Genomic DNA, 19,888 nt, shown 5'->3' on the forward strand with positions numbered 1-19,888 from the left:
TAACTTTAGAAAATAGTTTAGTACAATTCTGTTATAAAACTCATTTACAGGCAGTTATCACGTGTACTTATCTAAGCTGCTCCTGCTAACACATGAAAACACAGAACCAAATAAACCGTGCACAATGAATCCAAGGCAAAGCAGGTACAAAGAAGCAAAAGGTTTTAGGTAGAACATACTCATGTTGAGAGAACCAAGACTGAAAGAAGACAGCACACCTTCTTAGAACACCACGGCAAGGACGAAACCAACTGCCAGGTTTTCCATCTGTGATCAGTTTAACCCCCGATCAACACGGCTATGACAGCCACATCAAGAAAGGCCGGACTGTACGTATGAAATGTTTGACGCAAACACATCCACCAACTGGAACAACAACTCGTCTCCAATGCAATGAGGGGTGTGAGCGTTTCTGCTGGGAGAAGCTGTCAGGACACAGGCTTCCCCCTGAGAGGGGAGTATTCACTTCTCCTAATTCTCCCATAATCCGACTCGTGAGGGGTGAACCCTGAGAACAGGCGTCACACTGGAAGTAACACCTCTGGGGTGTGGCAGCCAACCACGCCTGGTGGAGAGCAATTCCCTAATTCATGTGTTGCATGAGCCGAGTGGGGTGAGTATCTAACCACGCCACTTGTACGAGCTTACGGTTTTTGACTCTAAGTTGTCACCACAAGTATCTGCTACATCCAGCATTTTCCCAAGATAGCAGGAAAATAAACTTCAAATAATGATAAAGATTTCTCATGGAGTTCCCTGGTGGCTCAGCAGGTTAAGGATCTGGCATTGTCACTGAAGCAGCTCACGTTGCTGCTGTGCTATGGCTTTGATCCCTGATCCAGGAGCTTCCATATACCATGGGAGCAGCCAAACAAACAAACAAAAAACACTTCTTGCCAAAGGCCTGGCAGCAAGTATACGAAGCCCACTTCCTGCCGGCGGTGGGGGGGCTCATTCCACCCCGACCCCCAAAGGCTGGGGATGAGCTCTATGCTTTTGAACAGGGAGCAGGGCTGACTGGGGACAGAGCGGTGGTCCCTGAGCCACAGGGATGTTCACTCTGATCAGCAGGTGTCCGGACCCCACAGGCAAGACAAGGGTCATGAAGTACAAAGCTGAAACCTCTGGCAACCAAATGCTTTTTTAAAGATCTTAATACCCTGCTTCAGCAGAATTTCTAACACAAAGCCCTTCTGTTCAAAAAGCAGGTGACAACCCTCTTCCTAGCTGTGACCTCCCGAGTATGTGCACTCCCCTTCCACGCTTCCCTTTGAAAAGGATGGCTCCTCCCTGCCTAAAATACTGTCTCTGGTCTGCCCTTCTGGCTCCCACACTGCCCAGTGACCGGAATCCCTCAGGAAGGTTTAACATCCAGCTTTCGAGGCTCCACCCGCAGCTAATGAGCGGGACTCTCCCCGCAACCTGCATGCTTCCACAGGCAACCCGGGCGAGCCTCACACGGCCACCCTGGCACTAGTCTGTCACCTGGCAACCACTGGATTTGTAACCCACCAGGTGCAGGAAACTCTCGATAGGCTGCGGGCATCTGAATGATGTTTCAAGAATAAGTCTGTCGTTTAGCATATGCTTCAATTTCAGGGAAGAAGAGGAACTTGAGCTAGAGAACCATGTGCCACCTTAGGGAGATGAACTTGTCACAGAAGCGTCGTGTCCCACTGCCAAGGCGTCTCTTCTAAAGATGCACACCAGTGGGACTTCACCTAACATGGTAACTCTGCACCCCAGAGCTTCCCCCAGGAGATGCCAGTTGCTGTTTTAAAACAGAACTGGAGACACTTGACCCACCAGCACAAACTCAGCTTATCCCAAACCACCTGGGCTGTCAGAGGTGTGTTTTGCCGTAACAATGGTTGAAAGAACCTGCCCTCCACCTCTTTCTGTTTTTTTAAATACAAGGTTTGTTCTGTTGAAAATGATTAACATTTTAAGCCGGGGAAAGAAAAGCTGTCTACCAGATTAAATTTTAAAAGGATTTTGTTATTTGCTATACAAATATACATTCCAACCTTTACAACGTCTGCTCCAGTCCGACCTCCTCTTCTCAGAGGAGCAAGAGAGCAACACTTCAAGTCTCTGGCCTCAAGGACATTGGCACTGATGGGCGCGTGCCCTCGGAGAGCTTCTGCTGCTGACAATGGTGCGGCGGGACCGGGGGGCTCAGGGGGCTCAGGGGTCAGGTACACAGGCTGTTTCCCAACAGTGCCCAAACTCCTTCAAGGAGCAAAGTCATCTCATCTGGGCCGCCCTGGGAGCTGGTGTCTCAGGGCTGCGGTGATGCCTGTGGGTGACAGCCTGTCGTCCGGCTTCACTATGAAAGCCTTCTCTTCTTCCAGCCACCGTCCTCCTTCTGCGGCCCCCACTCGTCCGAGCCCAGGTCCCTCCCCGCGTGGTGGCGCACAGAGCCTCGCCTCTCCGGACCCCCTTCGCTGAAAGCCCTGGTCTCTCTTCTGTGGCTGAGCGAGCCCTCCTCCGGGTCACATTTTCTTTTGCTCGTGGAAGCGTCCGCACCAGCGGCTGCAGGCTCGCCCTGCGCCTGAGGTCTGTGGAGGTTCGGAGCCGCTCCTTTGGCGGTGGGCTGCTGCCCAGGACCGGCGGGATCCTGGAGACTTCCAGAGAAGCCCGCCTCTCCCGGGGGGGGCGCTGCCCCAGGCTGCTGGGGGCTCGAGGGCTGTGGCTCCCTTGAGCATCTCCCTTTGGCTTCAGGGCTCAGGCCCATCCGCCTCAGCAGTCGCGGGTCCCGAAGCCGGTCCTGAATGGGTGGCCTTTCAGGGTCACTGGCAGTAACCGTGGCGTCTCTGCAGTCAGAGGGAGAGTGGTACAGGGAAGAAGCAACAGCCGTCCTGGAAAACTCGCCGTCTGGGGACGCCTCCAGGCCGATGGTGGGAGGGTGAGTCAGACTTCTCTGCAGTACGGGCTTGGGTTTCAGAATCTTGGTTGCGTCATGTCTGTAATTTTTGTCGCAAGTCTTAATAATGGCGCCACGCTTCTGCGCATCCTCGATCAGCTGATTCCAATGATCGTTTTCCTGGAAGCGAAGAGAAGGAGAGACGTTTACACCCCACAGACAGGCTTGGGGAGCAGGGGGTCCAGCTTTCATTTCTGAATAAATAGTGTACTTTCATGAACAGATTCTCAAGAATCCATTCCTTGTCAGACAAGGCTGAAAAGAAAAATCAGACCAAATACAGAATGACAAGGCCACGCTGCTAGAAAAGAACACCAGGCACCACCTCCCAGGGACCACTTTGCCCCTGCTCCTCAGCCACATGGCGACCCAGCTATGACACAAACCTGTGCTGCCACCTCAGGCAGCTACTGAAATTTCAATGAACGAAAACTGAGAACTCACTTCCTCCACTGCACCAGCCACATTTCAAGCATTCGGCGGCCGCGTGTGACTCAGGTTGGTGTGGACAATGCAGACGCAGCAGCGCTCCGTCACCCCAAGTCCCCTCGACACTGCCAATCTAGAGTGTCACCTGCCTCTGGGCAAGACTAACGGGAGGGCTTGGTTTCAGAAAGCCCTCAACTTTTGAGTGCATGCGACTGCTCCCGAAAGAGGTCCATAGCTTTCCGCAAATTCCCCAAAGCCTCCCAAACTCCAAAGGGCTCGACCAACTCAATCCACTGAGCTGTGATCCCAGCAATACCGTCCTGCTTTCTGTCTCCTTTCTACAAGCCCTCAAGTTATGAAAAGCACATCTAAAGGGGGGAAAAACCCAACTCACATCTCTCCTCTCTTCCCTTCAGTTTCCTCAACAATAAAGCTGCTTCTTTACAACATCAGAGCCTGGCCCTCCTTAGAAAGCAGAGTGAGCCTGAGGCAGGAAAAAAGATGAAGACTGAAGGGAAGAGAAGCAGTAGGACAGCCGCCCTCCTGCGGGCTCCTGCACCCTACGGTGGGCAAGGGTACAGCAGCGAGGGTGCACACACAGCACATACTTGCTGTGTGACCTTGGCCAAGTCACTTGACCTCCCTGAGCCTGTTTCCTCATCTGTAAAATAGGGCTATTTTATTTAATTGATTCTAAAATGTGCATGATTTTGACCTTTTTTTCTGCTTTTTTTGGCTGCATCAGCAGCATATGGAAGCTCCTGGGCTGGGAGTCAAATCTGAGTTGTGGCCTAAGCCACAGCTGTGGCAACACTGGTTCCTTAACCCGCTGTATGTGGCCAGGGATCAAACCAGCAATGCCACAGAGACAAGCTGGATCATTAACACACTGTACCACAGTGGGAACTCCTGTTTTCACATTTCACCATTTCTGAATTTGGGGTGTATCCTTGCCAGGTAGCAGTTTCCAGTATATAATCCTGGAGGAATCCATGGCTAGGCAATTACAAACTCTTGACTTTTAGTCAATAATCCATCTTTTTTTTTTTTTTTGGTGTGTGTGTGTGTGTGTTTTTAGGGCTGCACTTGCAGCATATGGAGGTTCCCAGGCCTGGGGTCGAATCGGAGCTGTAAACGCTGGCCTATGCCAGAGCCACAGCAACGCCAGATCTGAGCCGAGTCTGCGACCTACACCACAGCTCATGGCAACACCGGATCCTTAACCCAGAGTGAGGCCAGGGATCGAACCTGCAACCTCATGGGGCCAGGGATCGAACCTGCAACCTCATGGTTTCTAGTCGGATTCGTTTCCGCTGCACCATGACGGGAACTCCAATAAACCATTTTTAAAAACAGTGAGTCCTGGCTCGTTCCACAGATATCTTCTGATAAGACAAAAAAGAGCACCCACATTAAAACGTAGAGAACGGAGATTAGCAGCTGGAAGAAAACCCTGGAAACTCTTAGGAAACTTCACCTCTGATTGCACAGGAGACGGGAAGGCAAGCACCGGACACGAGCGGCCGCCGAACCGCGAGGTGATTAAGGCGTGTTAAGAGTCTGCGGGTGAAATACTTCTAAGACTGCCTCACCTTATTTGCTGTTTGCATTTCCTCTGTATGAACAAGAGCGGTATGACAAAAATCTGCCTAAAACAAGAGTTCTTTCAATAAACATAAAATGAAAATTCTAAGTGAAAATAAAGTGTCACAGTTCAATGGCAGAACATAAAATACTGACGCGTATTATAAGGAACAGCTTCTTGGATGTGACAGACTGGTGGCACTGCCAGGCTCAGGGCCTCCGAGAGGGTTAGGAAGCCCAGGAAATCAGGCGCAGGGCGGGGTCGCGGGCAGCAGCAGGTACACACGGCGGCAGCACCAGGCTCTGCGGCTCAGACCCCCAGGGAACCCTAGAGATTCTTGCTCAGGGGCGGGAACGCAGAGGTCAAGCACGTGGCCTTAACTGCTACCTTTGCCAAGCCTACTGCACCTACACTTGGTGTTTAAGCTAATTCTAAAATCACAACAACAGTTCTGAGGAGGGGCTATTAATCTTGGTTTCTCAGAGGAAACTGTAATTATTAACTCCATTTCCACGAAGGAAACTGGGCTCGAGGACCCCCAAGGGGGGAGGGGAAGCCCAAGGACAACAGGCACAAGCGGGCCCGGCAAGTCCAGAGGCGGCAAGGCCGGGCCCTCTTCTCTTGCACCCGCCTTTTGCTGCAGCACTGGCTTCCGAGAGCGGAAATAATGCCTGGGCCACACACGGCCAGCGGGCGGCGGGCTCCAAGTCTGTGCAGAGGGGCATTACTCTGGGGGCTCCAGGTGTCCTCGGGGCCCGGCAGAATGTTTTCTGGGAATCAATTTCCAAACCTCAGCGTGCAAACCCTGGTCTCCCGTGTGCCCCGGGGCCTTCCTGCCCTGCCCTCCTTCACAGGCACATGGCTCACGTCGGCCCCAGCTCTGAGCACAGGGCAGAGGGCCTGCCAGGGCAGGTGGAAACTCCTGGGTGTCAAATGAAGGGGCTGGTAAAAACAGGGGTGCCCAGGAAAGGTGCTGTCATCAGGGCATCGGAGAGCCACAGCTCTAGTGACACTGTCCTTTTCAGGTTTGCGCACTATCAAAATTCAACTGCGTAAAAACAATGATTGCTAATACGTTATCATCCAACTGACAGCACACCCGAATAATCAGGTCCTTGTGGTCACAGGAAAAATAATTTTTTGAAAACCCTTTTATCTTGAGGTAACTATAGATTCAGAGGAAGTTACCAAAAAAGTACAGAGGTTCTGGAGTTCCAGCTGTGGCACAATGGGGTTGGCGGCGTCTTGCAAACACCAGCACGCGGGGTCCATCCCCGGCCCAGCACAGTGCATTCAAGATCCAGCGTTGCTGCAGAAAGGTTTCAGGCACCCTTCACCTAGGTTCCCCAGTTATGAAAAACAATTTTTTTTTAATTTTGTTTAGCAAGTTTATTTTTTTATTTTATTTTTTGTCTTTTTGCCATTTCTAGGGCCGCTCCCGTGGCATGTGGAGGTTCCCAGGCTAGGGGTCTAATTGGAGCTGTAGCCACCAGCCTACGCCAGAGCCACAGCAACTCGGGATCTGAGCCGTGTCTGTGACCTACACCACAGCTCACGGCAACGCCGGATCGTCAACCCACTGAGCGAGGGCAGGGATCAAACCTGTAACCTCAGGGTTCCTAGTCAGATTCGTTAACCACTGCACCACGACGGGAACTCTGAAAAACAATTTTTAAGCTTTCAATTTATATGTAAACTTTTGTGGTAGAAAAGCATAACAGCCACATTAGGAGTTCCCGTCGTGGCGCAGTGGTTAACGAATCCGACTAGGAACCATGATGTGGCGGGTTCGATCCCTGGCCTCGCTCGGTGGGTTATGGATCCGGCGTTGCCATGAGCTGTGGTGTAGGCTGCAGACGCGTCTCGGATCCCGCGTTGCTGTGGCTCTGGCGTAGGCCGGTGGCTACAGCTCCAATTAGACCCCTAGCCTGGGAAACTTCATACCCCCATATGCCGTGGGAGCGGCTCTAGAAATGGCAAAAAGACAAAAAAAAAAAAGAAAAGAAAAGAAAAGCATAATAGCCATATTAATAGAAAGGCTTTTAGGAGTTCCCGTCATGGCTCAGTGGTTAACCAACCTGACTGGCAGCCATGAAGATGCGGGTTCAATCCCTGACCTCACTCAGTGGGTTAAGGATCCAGCATTGCCGTGAGCTGTGGTGTAGGTCGAAGGTGTGGCTCGGATCCCGCATTGCTGTGGCTGTGGTGTAGGCCAGCAGCTATAGCTCTGATTCAACCCCTAGCCTGGGAACTTCCATATGCTGTGGGTGTGGCCCTAAAACAGCAAAAAAAAAAAAAAAGGCTTTCAATTATAAAAATATATTAATTACCCCACTAGATTACATCCTAAACAGTATTTCAATTTTAAAAAGCAGAAAGAATACTACTACTGTATTCTACCGGATTTACATTTAAAAGTGATGGATTTATTTTTACTAGCTTTATTTTAAAACATCAATATTTATTATACATTAGAAACAAAAAAACTTTTGTGGCAACTACAGTGTTTACTGAGAGAAGACATGTGGAGAAAGCACGGGGGGGGCTCAAGGTGGGGGGTGTGGAGAGAGGAGACAGACAGAGCACAAAATCCCTATCAATACTCACGATAAAAATTTTCAATATCAACTTAAAAACAGGGGTGGGCGTTCCTCTGTGGTTCAGTGGGTTAGGGATCTGCTGCTGTCACTGCAGCGCCTTGGGTCGATGCTGTGGCATGGGTTTGATCCTTGGCCTGTGAATTTCCACACGGCCAAAAAAATGGGGATACACAGCTTTTTAAAATTCTTTCGTACACAAACAACAAAAGTTGAAGGCCAGAGATCTAGGTTAAGAGAAAGGAGGAGAAAGACTGTATTCGAACGCCCTCTGGTGGAACTAACCAAAACAGGGGAAAAACCTACCGAGTTGGCACCGCTCCTAAGATAAACCAATGACCTTGTTAGAGAAATCAGAAAAACTACAGTATTACCGCTCCCGGCGAGACACGCAGCAAATACACGCCCTATCCAGCCGGGACGCTCTAGACAGCATTTAAGCTCTAGGGCTGGTCTCCCACGGATGGGACCCCTTTGGAGGAGCACCTGTGCCGATGGAGGGGCTCTGACACCCCGAACCCTCGGGGGACACAGCAAGCTCTACCGCCCCAAGTGCAGGACGGAAACGCAGGTCCAAGCTCACTCCCGCACAGCCCACCTCTCTGCCAGTCAGCTGGGCCAACAGCCACACTGACTGAGGGCTGACTACGTGCTCACCCGTCTTCTAGCACGTCGTGTGTCTGCACTCACGGCTTAACCAGGCTATGATGCAGACACAATTTTTCTTAAAGGTCATCCTGAGAGCACGCTGGATACGGGGGGCTTTGGGCTAAGAAAGGGCACAGACAGGAAAGCTCCCAGGAAGGAGCTGCTGGAGGACACACCTGTCGGGGGAAGAGGCTCTTAGGGTCTGTAACCTCGAAATCACTGTCATTTTGATGAAAAAGAAAAACAAAGCCTCAATGCAACATCAGGAAGGACGGGCCAACTTGGGCGTCCTCCAGTCCTCTAGGCCGTACTTACCCTCAGGGTCCTCAAATGTCCGAGGATGAAGAGGCTGTACTTGGCTCGTGTGATGGTGACATTCAATCTCTGCAAACTTGCCAGAAACCTAAGCAGTAGGAAAAAAAGAAAGTGACTTCCTTCTACAGAGTGACTTGGCCTGCCACGGAGGCGAGACCCAGGCAGAGTTTCAGGCGGCTTCTCTCGGGCTTTCTGCTTTGGGGGCACAGCGCTGTCATGCACCTCCCAGCACAGGGTGCCCGGCACACAGGCAACGCCCATGACGACGAGGAAACAAGCTGCCCAGCGCTTTCCATCCGAGAGATGCGTCTGTCCACTTCCTATTTTGACTTGGATGTGATATTGAACATTTTAGCATTATGACTTTTAAGCCTTAAAAAAAAAATCCCCCTAATCTGACAGTAGGTCAGTGACGACACAGAGCATGGAGAGGAAGATGCCTCTGCAAAATATCCTGGATTTAGTCATCTCTTCCCTCTCATCAAGGGAAAAAACAGATTCGCACTGGGACCTGGATACTAAGAGCAGCAGACCTGAGAGCGGACCAACCTCACAACCTGACAGCACTCTCTAACAGTGATGAAAACCGGATGTAACTCTAGGTTATACACACACAAAAATCAGTAAGACAGTTACCCGATGGAGCCTTGTGAGGTCTTTGCTCTCACACATGTAACAATAACACAATCCTTCTGACGACCCTGGAATCCATCCACGGTGTCTACTTCTGCCGGCCTATTTACAAAAGAGAAACATGTTCACTGGCAAAAGAAAATAATTAAATACATATATTTACACAGTAGTCATTTTAGAAACTTTTAAAACTTAAACTAATTCACATACCATAAAAGTCACCATTTACAGAACACCCTCGGTGGCTCTCGACACAGTCCCTCTGTTGTGCAGCCATCACCGCTAATTCCTGCACACGCCCACCACCCAGTCTCGTCCCCCCTCCCCGGGCCCTGGCAACCGCTCATCTGCTGTCTGTCTCTATGGGTTTTTCTATACTGGAACTTTGGTATAAATGGGATCATCAAACATGGCACCTTCTGTGTTGGGCTTCTGTCACTTAGCAAATGCTTTCAAGGTTCATCCGTGTCACAGCAATGTGACAGCCCTCATTCCTGCTACGGCTATTGGATTCCTTCTGTGACTGACTCTGGGGTTGTACAGACACACAGTTTACCCACGCACAACGGTGGACGTTTGGGTTCAAGTCTCAGACGACCGGGAAGGATGCTGCTGTGAGCACTGAGGTCCCGGCTCTCGTGTGGCCACCCTCTCCTTTCTTTCAGGCACACATCAAGCACTGAAGAGCTGGGTCGGGTGGTCCTTCCATGTCTAACCCTAGGAGGAACTGCCCAGCTGGTCTCTACAGTGTGTTAGCATCTCACAGTCTCGCCAGCAACGTCTAAGTGCTCCAGTCTTTCCACCGCCTCGTCATTGCCTGTTCTTTTTTTTATAATAGCCATCTTGGTGGGTGTGAAATGGTATCTCACTGTGATTTTCGACTTGCGTTTCCCTAATGAGCAATGATGTGGAACATCTTTTCGCATGCCTGTTGGCTTTTTGTCTTTGTTTGAGAAATGCTATTCATATCCTCTGTCCATTTTAAAAATTAGATTCCCTTTTTATTACTGAGTTGAATGAGTTCTCTATATATTCTGGATGCAACTCCTATGTAATTTTCAAGTACTTCCTCCCATTCTACGGGCTGTCTTTTCACTCTCAATAGTGTCCTTTGACACACACACACACTTTTTAGGAGGCCAATTCATTTCTCCTCTGGTTACTTGTGCTTGAGTTATCATATCTAAGAATCTGATGCCTAGTCTGAGGTCATAAAGATTTACTCTTGTTTCCCTGTAAGTTTTATAACTGTGTCCCTTAGGTTTACAAGGCTCTAATTCATGTTGAATGAATTGTTGTATACAGTGTGAGGTGAGGATCAAAATTCATTCTTTTGCATGTGGATCTCCAGTTGTTCCGGCATCATTTACTGAAAAGACTAATCTTTCCCCCCGAATGGTCTTGGCACCCTTGCTGAAAATCAAGAGGCCGCGTATGTATGGCTTTTTTCTGGAAGCTCACTCAGTTCTATTGGTCTACCGATCTATCTTATGACAATACTAACCAGTTTTGTAGGACACCTTGAACAAGGCAGGTACGAACCCTCCAACATTGTCCTCTGTCAAGCTATTTAGGGTCTCGCGCCTGCATGTGAACTTTAGAATGAGCTTGTCCATTCTTGTAAAAAGGCAGTTGGAATTCTGATAGAGGTAACACTCAGTAGATCAATTTGGGGAGACAGCACCCTCTCAATGTTAAGCCTTCCAATCCATGAACATGGACCTTTTTTTTGCTTTTTAGGGCCGCATATGGAGGTTCCCAGGCTAGGGGTCCAATCAGAGCTGTAGCTGCCGGCCGACACCACAGCCACAGCCACAGCCACAGCCACAGCCAATGAGAGATCCGAGCTGTGTCTGCGACCTACACCGCAGCTCATGGCAACGGCAACGCCAGATCCTTAACCCACTGAGCGAGGCCAGGGATTGAACCCACGTCCTCATGGATGCTAGTCAGATTCATTTTCACTGAGCCATGACAGGAACTCCGGGACTGTTTTTTTTACTTGGGAGTTCTTCAGCTTCTTTCAACAATGTTTTGCACTCAGTGTACAAGCTTATGCTTCTTTGGTTATACTCATTCCTAAGAATTTCGTTATGCTATTGTAAATAGAATTTGTAAAGACTTCCTTTTCAGATTTCTCATAGCTAGTGTATAGAATTACAACTTATTTTTGGATACTGATCTCATATCCTACAATTCGGCTGAACTTGTTGACGCGAATTTGCGGGGGATTCTATGTAAGTTCACGCCCTTTGTGAAGAAGACAGATTTACTTCTTTTCTAATATGGACGCCTTTTGTTTACTTTTCTTGCTCAACTGCTCCGCCTAGAACCTCTCACTCGATTCTGCACAGCAGGCACTCTTCCTGAACCTGGGGAAAGTCCTCGATCTTACCGTCGAGTATGATGTTTTAACTACTGGGTTTTCATAGACACCTCTGATGAGGCTAAGTTCCTTTCTATTCCTAGCTTGTTGAGTATTCTCATCATGAAAGGCTGCTGCATTCAGGCAAATGCCTTTTCCACATTTATTCAGAGGATCATGTGAGGTTCCCCTTTACTCTGTTAATGTAACAGGCTGAACCAGCCCTGCATTCCTAAGTCCCACTTGACCATGGTGTATAAGCCTTCTCATATGCTGCTGAGTTCAGCTGCCAGAACTTTGTTGAGAAGTTTTACATTCATATGCATAAGGGATATTGGCCTGCAGTTTTCTGATGATGTTTCCGAGGTTTGGTACCAGGGTCATACTGGGCCCCATAACATGAGTGAGAAAGTCTCCTTCTATTTTTCGGAAGCGTTTGAGAAGGACTGGTGCTAATTCTTAGTTTAATGTTTGACGGAATTCAACAGGGAAGCCCGGTCCTGGCTTTTTCTCTGTTGGAAAGTGACTACTAACTCCATCTCTTTATATTTTATAGGTCTATTCAAATTTTCTTTCTTTTTTTTTTTTTCCCCCTAGAGTCAATTTTGGTAGTTTGTGTGTTTCTAAGTGAAGAAACTTTTGAGTTAATGGATTTTCAAGATTTAATTTTACTACTGAGGTATAAAGGAGACAAAAACATCTTTACCCTATACGTGAAGGCACTAAAAGGGTTACGTAATTTATTCTAAGTGAAAATGCGACTACGCGAGTCTCAGCAGAATTAGAATTCAGATCAACAAGTCATGCGACTAAAGGGAAAGGCCTGAAGAGTTTCTCGGTTAACTCCATCGTCAAGTACAACGGTGATGACATTCCGACTGGACTGGCAGGAGGTACTCCGTCCACAGGGCTGCAAGTGTAACCTCATTCCCTTCCCAGCACAGGGCCACGGACGCCAGCGTCCCAGTCGCCTCCTTCTAAACTACCCTGGTCTAAGACCACTCCCCAGGGCCAAGTTTCCTTGTCTTCTGTCCTTCTAGCCCCCTTCTTCTTTTTAATTCAACAGAAAAACTGGAAATATCTGTAAAAATATAGATGCCTCACCCTTTTCTATCAAACTCTTTGTCCAAATCCTTCTGAATCAGCGTCTTCTGAGCCTTGTAATGGGTTATTATGCCAATGTTTCGGAAAGTAACATCCCTCCTTTTGTCTTTAATAAGTTTAATTATTTCCATTACCAGTTTTATTTCTTGCACATTTACATATGAGCTAAATAAGATGGAAAAAAAAATACAACACATCAAAACTAAGAGCAATCCAATTGCTAACTTAAATTCCACTTTGTTTTCCATTACAGTAAAGAGTAAATAGGTAGGTTTCATCTTTATTCAGTCAGCAGTGATTCAAAGAGGCTGTTATAATGACCTAATATTGTACATCTGAATAAATACGAGGATAACGCTCCAGTGAAGCACGAAGTCGTATGAGAGAAAAGAGGCTGGTGTTCAATGAGGATGAGACACGAATTTCGTCATGTGTTAAAACAGGGACAGCCACAGAAAGAACCAAAGTACGTATAATAGGAAGATCTGACTAATAAATAGCTAACACCAAGGATGCGCCATCCTTCAAGCCCTGAGAAGAGCTGACCTGCCTCCCTTCCCTCCCCTCCACCGGCCACGCAGTGCGCGCACCACCTGACTGAGAGGACGGCATCCATCCGCACGGGCTAAGCGAGACACAGCCCCCGGGAGGAACCGCGTGGGGCCCCAGAGCAGGCTCACGGGCTCCCCGTCCTTGCTGGCCTCGCCCTGCACTCCTGACTCATCTCCCACCTGCACGCGTCCCCTCGCTATCGCACCAAAGGCCCCACGCACAGTGGGAGCCGCCCTGCACTTGCACCTTGACTCCTGAGACCACCTCATCTGTCTTATCGCCTTAAAGCCTTAAATGCTCCCGGTCCTAATTCCAGGACTTACTGTAGAGACAACCCAGTTACCTGACTCTCTCTTTCATACCTGAGCTCTCAATTCTCTTGGGTCACCCCTCAGGGCAACATCCCGCCGGGGACCACCCAACCCCATAATACCTATGGGCTGAACTCTCAATCCCCTGCTCCGTCTTGACGGACCCCGGAACAGCCCCCCACCCCCCGCAGCCCGCTTCTCTGTGTCTCTAACGTCTTCTCGGAGTGTCCCCTGCTTCCACCTGTTCACTCATACCTGCTTCTCACCGAGGACACCACCTGCTCTGACGCCCTCTCCCGAAACGGAAGTGGAACTTCTACTGCTTTACGACTCATGACACAGAGGTGGCACTTAGGTCTGTGCTAAGGAACGCAGCCTCTGCACTACTTCTCCCTGCCCCTCCCTCACAAGGGGCCCGGCTCCCCTGCCGCTTCCTAGTTAGGAACCACTGCTCCTTTCTGCTGCCGTCCAGGCCACCCGAATCACAGTCCGACATGCTTAGAGACCGTCCACCTCCTGCCTCGGACCTTCGTTCAACGGCATCTACACTCCTCCTCCACGGTCCCAACCCAACTGGCATCATCACTCACCACGGCGAAGGCCCTCTCGGGCCACAAGAGCCTTGTGCTAGGGCCATGGCTGTTTCACTCACAGCCGAGATCTGGGACAGCTCAGACCGCACGGACTCACGTGCTGACCGCATGCCAGGGAACGTGGTCCCCAGTATACAGCGAAGGACGATGAGAAGGACACACGAATACAGAGATAGGAGGATTTGTGACTAAAGAAGATGAAGCCGGCGACCCAGCGAAAAGGAAATGAGGGTGCTTGGCACCGGGCGGGGAGGTGGGCACGGAAGACATTCTGAACTGACACGGGAACAAGAGCAGAGTGAGCATTCTAGGTCCGTCAGCGGAGGGCGGAGGGCGCAGGGAAAGGAGGACATACTCGTTATCCCGTCGTTCGGAGCCGTCCCCGACGTCAAACACGAGGTAGGGCTGAAACGGCCAGTCTGACGAACAGCGGCTGGCCTCCGTCAAGCTACAACAAAGCAGTCACCATTCAGAGCACACGTCACGAGAAAAGAAAAACTTCAGTTACTAGGGCCACCTCTTCTGAGTGGGAGAGAGAGCCCGGGAAAGGAAAGGGGTAAGAAGGACCTTCTTCTTAAATGAAGTTTAAATAGTATGTTTTAGTGAAAGGCAGAAAATGAATTTTCTGTTCTAGTGCTAAGGAGAATGAGCCATGTGATTAAAATAGAACAATGAGGGGAGTTCCCGTCGTGCCTCAGTGGTTAACAAACCCGACTAGGAACCATGAGGTTGCGGGTTTGATCCCTGGCCTCACTCAGTGGGTTAAGGATCCGGCGTTGCCGTGAGCTGGGGTGTAGGTCGCAGACACGGCTCAGATCCAGCATGGCTGTGGCTGTGGCTCTGGCAGAGGCTGGCAGCTACAGCTCCGATTCGATCCCTAGCCTGGGAACCTCCATATGTTGGGGGTGCGGCCCTAAATAAACAAATATACAGATACATAGCAATTATGATTGGAAAGTTATCCATAAGAGAGTTAAGGAAAAAAAGCAGGCCACAGAATGCTATGCATGGTGTGATTTTTCTCCCTTAAAAATAGGAAAAAAGGACGTACATACAGTACAAGGATGAGACGCAGATACACGAAAACATCCCCAGTTAGTTCCCTGGTGGTCTCATGGCTAGGACTTAGGACTTACAAAATGTCATCAGTGATTACTTCTGGGCAGTATAAATACGGGTTGGGTGTCTGCCCTTCTTTTCTATCTGCATTTGCTGCAATCAATACGACTTTTATAATTAAAATTACTAAATGTTCATGTTTGCTAATAACAAGACCTTAAAAAAAGCACAGTAAAAGAGCTATTCTTGGAGTTTACGAGTGGCACAGCCGGTTAAAGATCCAGCGCTGTCACTGCAGTGGGCAGGGTTGCTGCTGTGACGCAGCTTTGACACCTGGCCCGGGAACATCTACATGCCACAGTCAAGGCCAAAAAAAAAAAAAAAAAAAAATCTCTCCTTCCTAAGCAGCTAAATCTACAAATAAAATAAGCTAACCTGCAATGAGCTGAGCTGAACGTACCTGTTTGTTTTCAGGTTTCTGTTATAGATGTAGTTAGAAGGGAAGAGACAGATGTCGGGATGCATCCTGTACTGAACGGTGAGCTGGAGAATAGGCAGTCGCCCGATCACGTTGTGCTCCACGTTCTCCTCCAGCAGTTTGTAGAAACGGGCCATCATCGACTGGTCATAGCCGTAGTCCTGGGCCTTCTGGAAGGGAGAAATGGAGCAGTAATCTCCAGAATTCACTTGTACCTTCCCCACAAGTATAAAAGCTGCTGAGCGCTAAGGTGTGCATGGCAAATGTGCACCTAATCTGCTCAACAACCACAGACTCAGAGAAAGCAGATGCTCCTGACGGCAGCCCTTAGCTTGACTACAAAGGTCGAAGTGTTTTCCCTTTATTTAGAAGACCCACACCCTGCTTCTAAAGCCATGTGACCTTGTGGATGACCACAACTGCAGCTACTGTGCCGCTAACAGAGGTTACTCGAAAGAACCAATGACAAAAGCAGCGAAACACTGTAACAGATTTTAACACGGACTTCTGGGGCACGCTCCCCCAATGGGAAACAACGCCAACGTTTTAAATCTCCAATTCAGGGTACTGAGACGGTGAAGGGGAACCCAATCCAGTCTCCAGAACCTACGCTCCGAGTGGAGGGGAGACAAGCAGCTGACCAAGTTGGTTTCATACATCCAGTAAGGGTTACTAGTGCAATCTGAAACAGAGGGACCTAACTGACAAACCGGGAAAACTGTCTTAATATGATCTTGGTTGTGCCTGCATCATATCGAGATTCAAAAATATTACACTCGAGTGGGGAGGGATGGGGTTGGGGTTTGGGACGGAAATGTTCCAAAACTAGGTTGTGATGACGATGGTGTACGACCATACATTTAATAAAATTCACCGAATTAAAAAAAAGGACTATACCTCAGAATAACCTAGAAGCAAAAATGTGCTCTGGAAAACCCACTAAGACGATGGGATCTTCATGAGTAATGTTGAAGACGTGAGCAGTGGAGATGGGTATGCAGAGTTTTAACAAACCTGTTTCACAAGCTATCAGAGTGGGAAAAAAGAGACTACCTCTCATTTATAATATTTATATATGTGATTATTTACACATGTGACTGTAAAAAGGTCTGTGTAACTAAAAAGAATAAATGTTATTAGTAGACATTTGGCCATGTCATCTAGACCCCTTAAAGTTTATCTGTTCCAGTCATCTAAAACCTCCTCGTTTTCTTCTTCACTCTGGGAAAAAAGAAAAGGTAACACACATTGATTTCCAAAAAAAAAAAAAGACCTGAATCCGTCCTACAAAATGATGACAAGGCCTATGTTCTGACATGGAAACATGTTCCTGAGCTACTTACTGATGCGAAAAAAAGGCAACATGGCACAGACGGACCCTGCTCCCTTTAGACAAGGTCAGACGCCACCTACACACACACCGTTTGTATTTTACACTTTAGCAATTTATTTACTGTTTGTTACCCACTTGAATGTCAGCTTCATGAAGGCAGGGATTTTTGTCTGATTTCACCACTGCATTAACCCCAGAATCTAAGACAGTGCTTGAACTAGGCTGGCGTTCGATAAACACACACTGGAGCAAAGGGAGCACACAAATGCACACAAACTGTTCCAACACCCACTGAACTGCTCACAGTAATCACCCTAGAAATAGGTGGTTAGGAAAGAATGTTGAGAAAATTAACCTTCACTGTTTTCTAGAATTCCCTCAATAAGCCTGTACTATTTTTGTAATAATAAAGACAGCCCAAATAGATTTTTCCCATTTAATTAATCACCAAGGTAGGCACTGAAGTTAAGGCCCACTGAAATCCCTTTTTCACTACATGCTGAGGCCCTTCAAGAAGTTAAATTAGTATTTTTTTTGGGGGGGGGTATCTTTTTAGGGCTGCACCCATGGCAGGATCTGAGCCACATATGCGACCTACACCACAGCTCACGGCAATGCCCAACCCTTAACCCATGGAGCAAGGCCAGGGACTGAACCCATGATCTCATGGATCCTAGTCGGGTTCGTTCCAGCTGCGCCACGATGGGAACCCCAGGACGTTTCTGAGGGCAGGGCAGAGGTGGCTGCTCCTAACTCTCCACCAGCAGAGTCACCGGCAGCAGCTCTTCTCTGGGGACGAGGTTTTCCCTCAGGGCGAGGTGCTCCTCAGCCACCCCCTCGCATGGCCATGTGTCCGTGCTCGGGCATCAGAACTGCACCACCACGTGGACGATGCCAAAGTAAAAAACAGTCCTAATAAACCCACATGCCTGCGTCCCCTAACTGTACAGAAACGCTCCGAAAATGATCTGTTCTCTGCGATTGTCTGTGCAGCCACTACTCTTGATTTGTACAAATAATCTATGTACTACTGAAATGCTCAAATTTTATTACATTTCAAAGTCATGGTCTAGACCTATTCAGATTACCCAAAACATCTGAATTCTGATTCTGCTGTGCATTTACTTCTAGGAGTTATCTTTAGTGACCTTAAGAAAACAAGGAGTTCTTGCTATGGCACAGTGGGTGAATGAGCCAGCGGTTGCCTCTGTGGCACCTCGGGTTGCTGCTACGGTGGGGGTATGATGAGGCTCCAGCGTTGGTACAGCTGTGGCATTCGATCCCTGGCCTAGGAACTTCCATATGCCATGAGGATGGAAACCCAAAAAAGTGACAGGGGCCACAATTTAGGTGCTCGTTTTCCCACGAGCGGAGTTCATGCTCTCTCCTTTCACCTTCCTTTCAGAGGATGTGAGGGACACAGGCATTTTCTTGCACTAGAGGAGACAGAATCCTAAAATTGAAATGTTACTCCAAAAATAAATTCTCTTTATAATGTTCTCCTCAAATTTGCACACATTTAAATATAAATCAGGAGGCTGGGACTCTTGCTTTTTTTTCTTCTTTTTAGGGCTGCACCTGTGGCATCTAGAAGGTTGCTGGGCTAGGGGTCAAATCGGAGCTGCAGCTGCTGGCCTATAGCACAGCCACAGCAGAGCCGACCCGAGCTGCATGTATGACCTGTGCCGTAGCTTTCAGCAATGCCAGATCCTTAACCCACCGAGTGAGGCCAGGGATGGAACCTGCATCCCCACAGACACTGTGACCTGCTGAGCCACAACAGGAACTCCCAGGACTCTTGCTTCTCAAGTTTTTCTTTAAGGAATGCTCCTTATGGCGCAGTGGGTTAAGGATCCCGTTCGATCCTTGGCCTGCTGCAGCAGGTTAAGGATCCATCGTTGTGAAGCTGTGGTGTAGGTCTCAGCTACGGCCTGGATTCAACCCATGAGCCTCAGGTGCAGCCAAAAAAAAAAAAGTTTTTCTTTTATTACTGTTTCCATGTTTATATTATTAAGATACATCAGACACAACCCTTCGGAACAGCTGCGCACTGCCTGTCCCAAAGGAGCAGCCCAGTGCACAGGGAATGCCATCCTCCCAGATGTGTCTCCGACACGTCACTGCTCCACTTGTGAGCAAAGGAACATTCCCAGAGACTCGAACTATTAAGGTCCAAACACTGGTTCTCTTTTCTTGGCCTTTCCCTATTTTTCTTTGCAAATAAGAGGTGATGATCCGAGAAAGCCCCCACCTCCCCAAAGCCAAAAAGCCCCTTCCAAAGCCTTACCATAGAAATGACCGTGGGAGGGAGCTGCTTAGGATCCCCTACGAGGACAAGCTTGTTGCAACGATGGATGAGTGGAGTCAGAGTTTCCACTTCGCAAGACTGCCCGGCCTTGGTAAGAAAGTACAGAAGGGACACTTGCTCTTAATTATCTGTCCTTTATTCACCCATATACAGTCTGTCTAACTCATAAAAGTTCTAACCACTCAGAAAAGTATCACACTTTCTCTTTCTGCACCAACATCAAAAGTAAGTATATTCTGAGTTCCTGCCGTGGCTCAGCAGGTTAAGAACCTGACATCGTGTCCGTGAGGATCCAGGTTCGATCCCTGGCCTTGCTCAGTGGGTTAAGGAGCTGGCGTAGCCATGGCTGCAGTGTAGGTCACAGATGTGGCTGGGATCTGGTGTTGCTGTGGCTGTGGCAGAGGCCTCAGCTGCAGCTCTGATTCAGTTCCTGCTCTGGGAACTTCCATGGGCTGCAGGTGCAGCTGTAAAAAGTGTACACGCATGCACGTGCGCGTACACACACACACACACACACACAAACTTTAGGAGTTCTCTTGTTGTGTAGTGGGTTAAAGATCAGGCACTGTCATTGCAGCGGCCTGGGCCTCTGCTATGGTGCAGGTTTGATCCCTCACCCAGGAACAGCCGAAAAAAAAAAGCTTCCAAAGGT

The 19,888-nt window shown here is 48.7% G+C and overlaps 1 protein-coding gene across 13 annotated transcripts in view; it reads right to left on the minus strand.

Moving 5' to 3' along the window:
• SETX (senataxin) overlaps positions 1-19,888 on the minus strand; it is a 77,409-nt gene continuing 57,521 nt past the window's right edge. For 10 of the 13 annotated variants that reach the window (XM_021070661.1, XM_021070725.1, XM_013987048.2 and 7 more), the window contains 7 exons: positions 19,216-19,323; positions 15,578-15,765; positions 14,414-14,506; positions 12,603-12,767; positions 9,137-9,235; positions 8,501-8,588; positions 1-3,046 (listed from right to left, as the gene is read on the minus strand). In XM_021070661.1, the coding sequence (XP_020926320.1) occupies positions 2,330-3,046; positions 8,501-8,588; positions 9,137-9,235; positions 12,603-12,767; positions 14,414-14,506; positions 15,578-15,765; positions 19,216-19,323 (1,458 nt within the window). In that variant the 3' untranslated portion in view covers positions 1-2,329. Of the gene's footprint in view, positions 3,047-8,500; positions 8,589-9,136; positions 9,236-12,602; positions 12,768-14,413; positions 14,507-15,577; positions 15,766-19,209; positions 19,324-19,888 lie in introns of those variants that run through there. The other 3 variants (XM_021070681.1, XM_021070670.1, XM_021070690.1) reach the window with 2 other exon arrangements.

Source organism: Sus scrofa, chromosome 1 (genome assembly GCF_000003025.6).
Source record: "Sus scrofa isolate TJ Tabasco breed Duroc chromosome 1, Sscrofa11.1, whole genome shotgun sequence".
NCBI classification, from domain to species: domain Eukaryota; kingdom Metazoa; phylum Chordata; class Mammalia; order Artiodactyla; family Suidae; genus Sus; species Sus scrofa.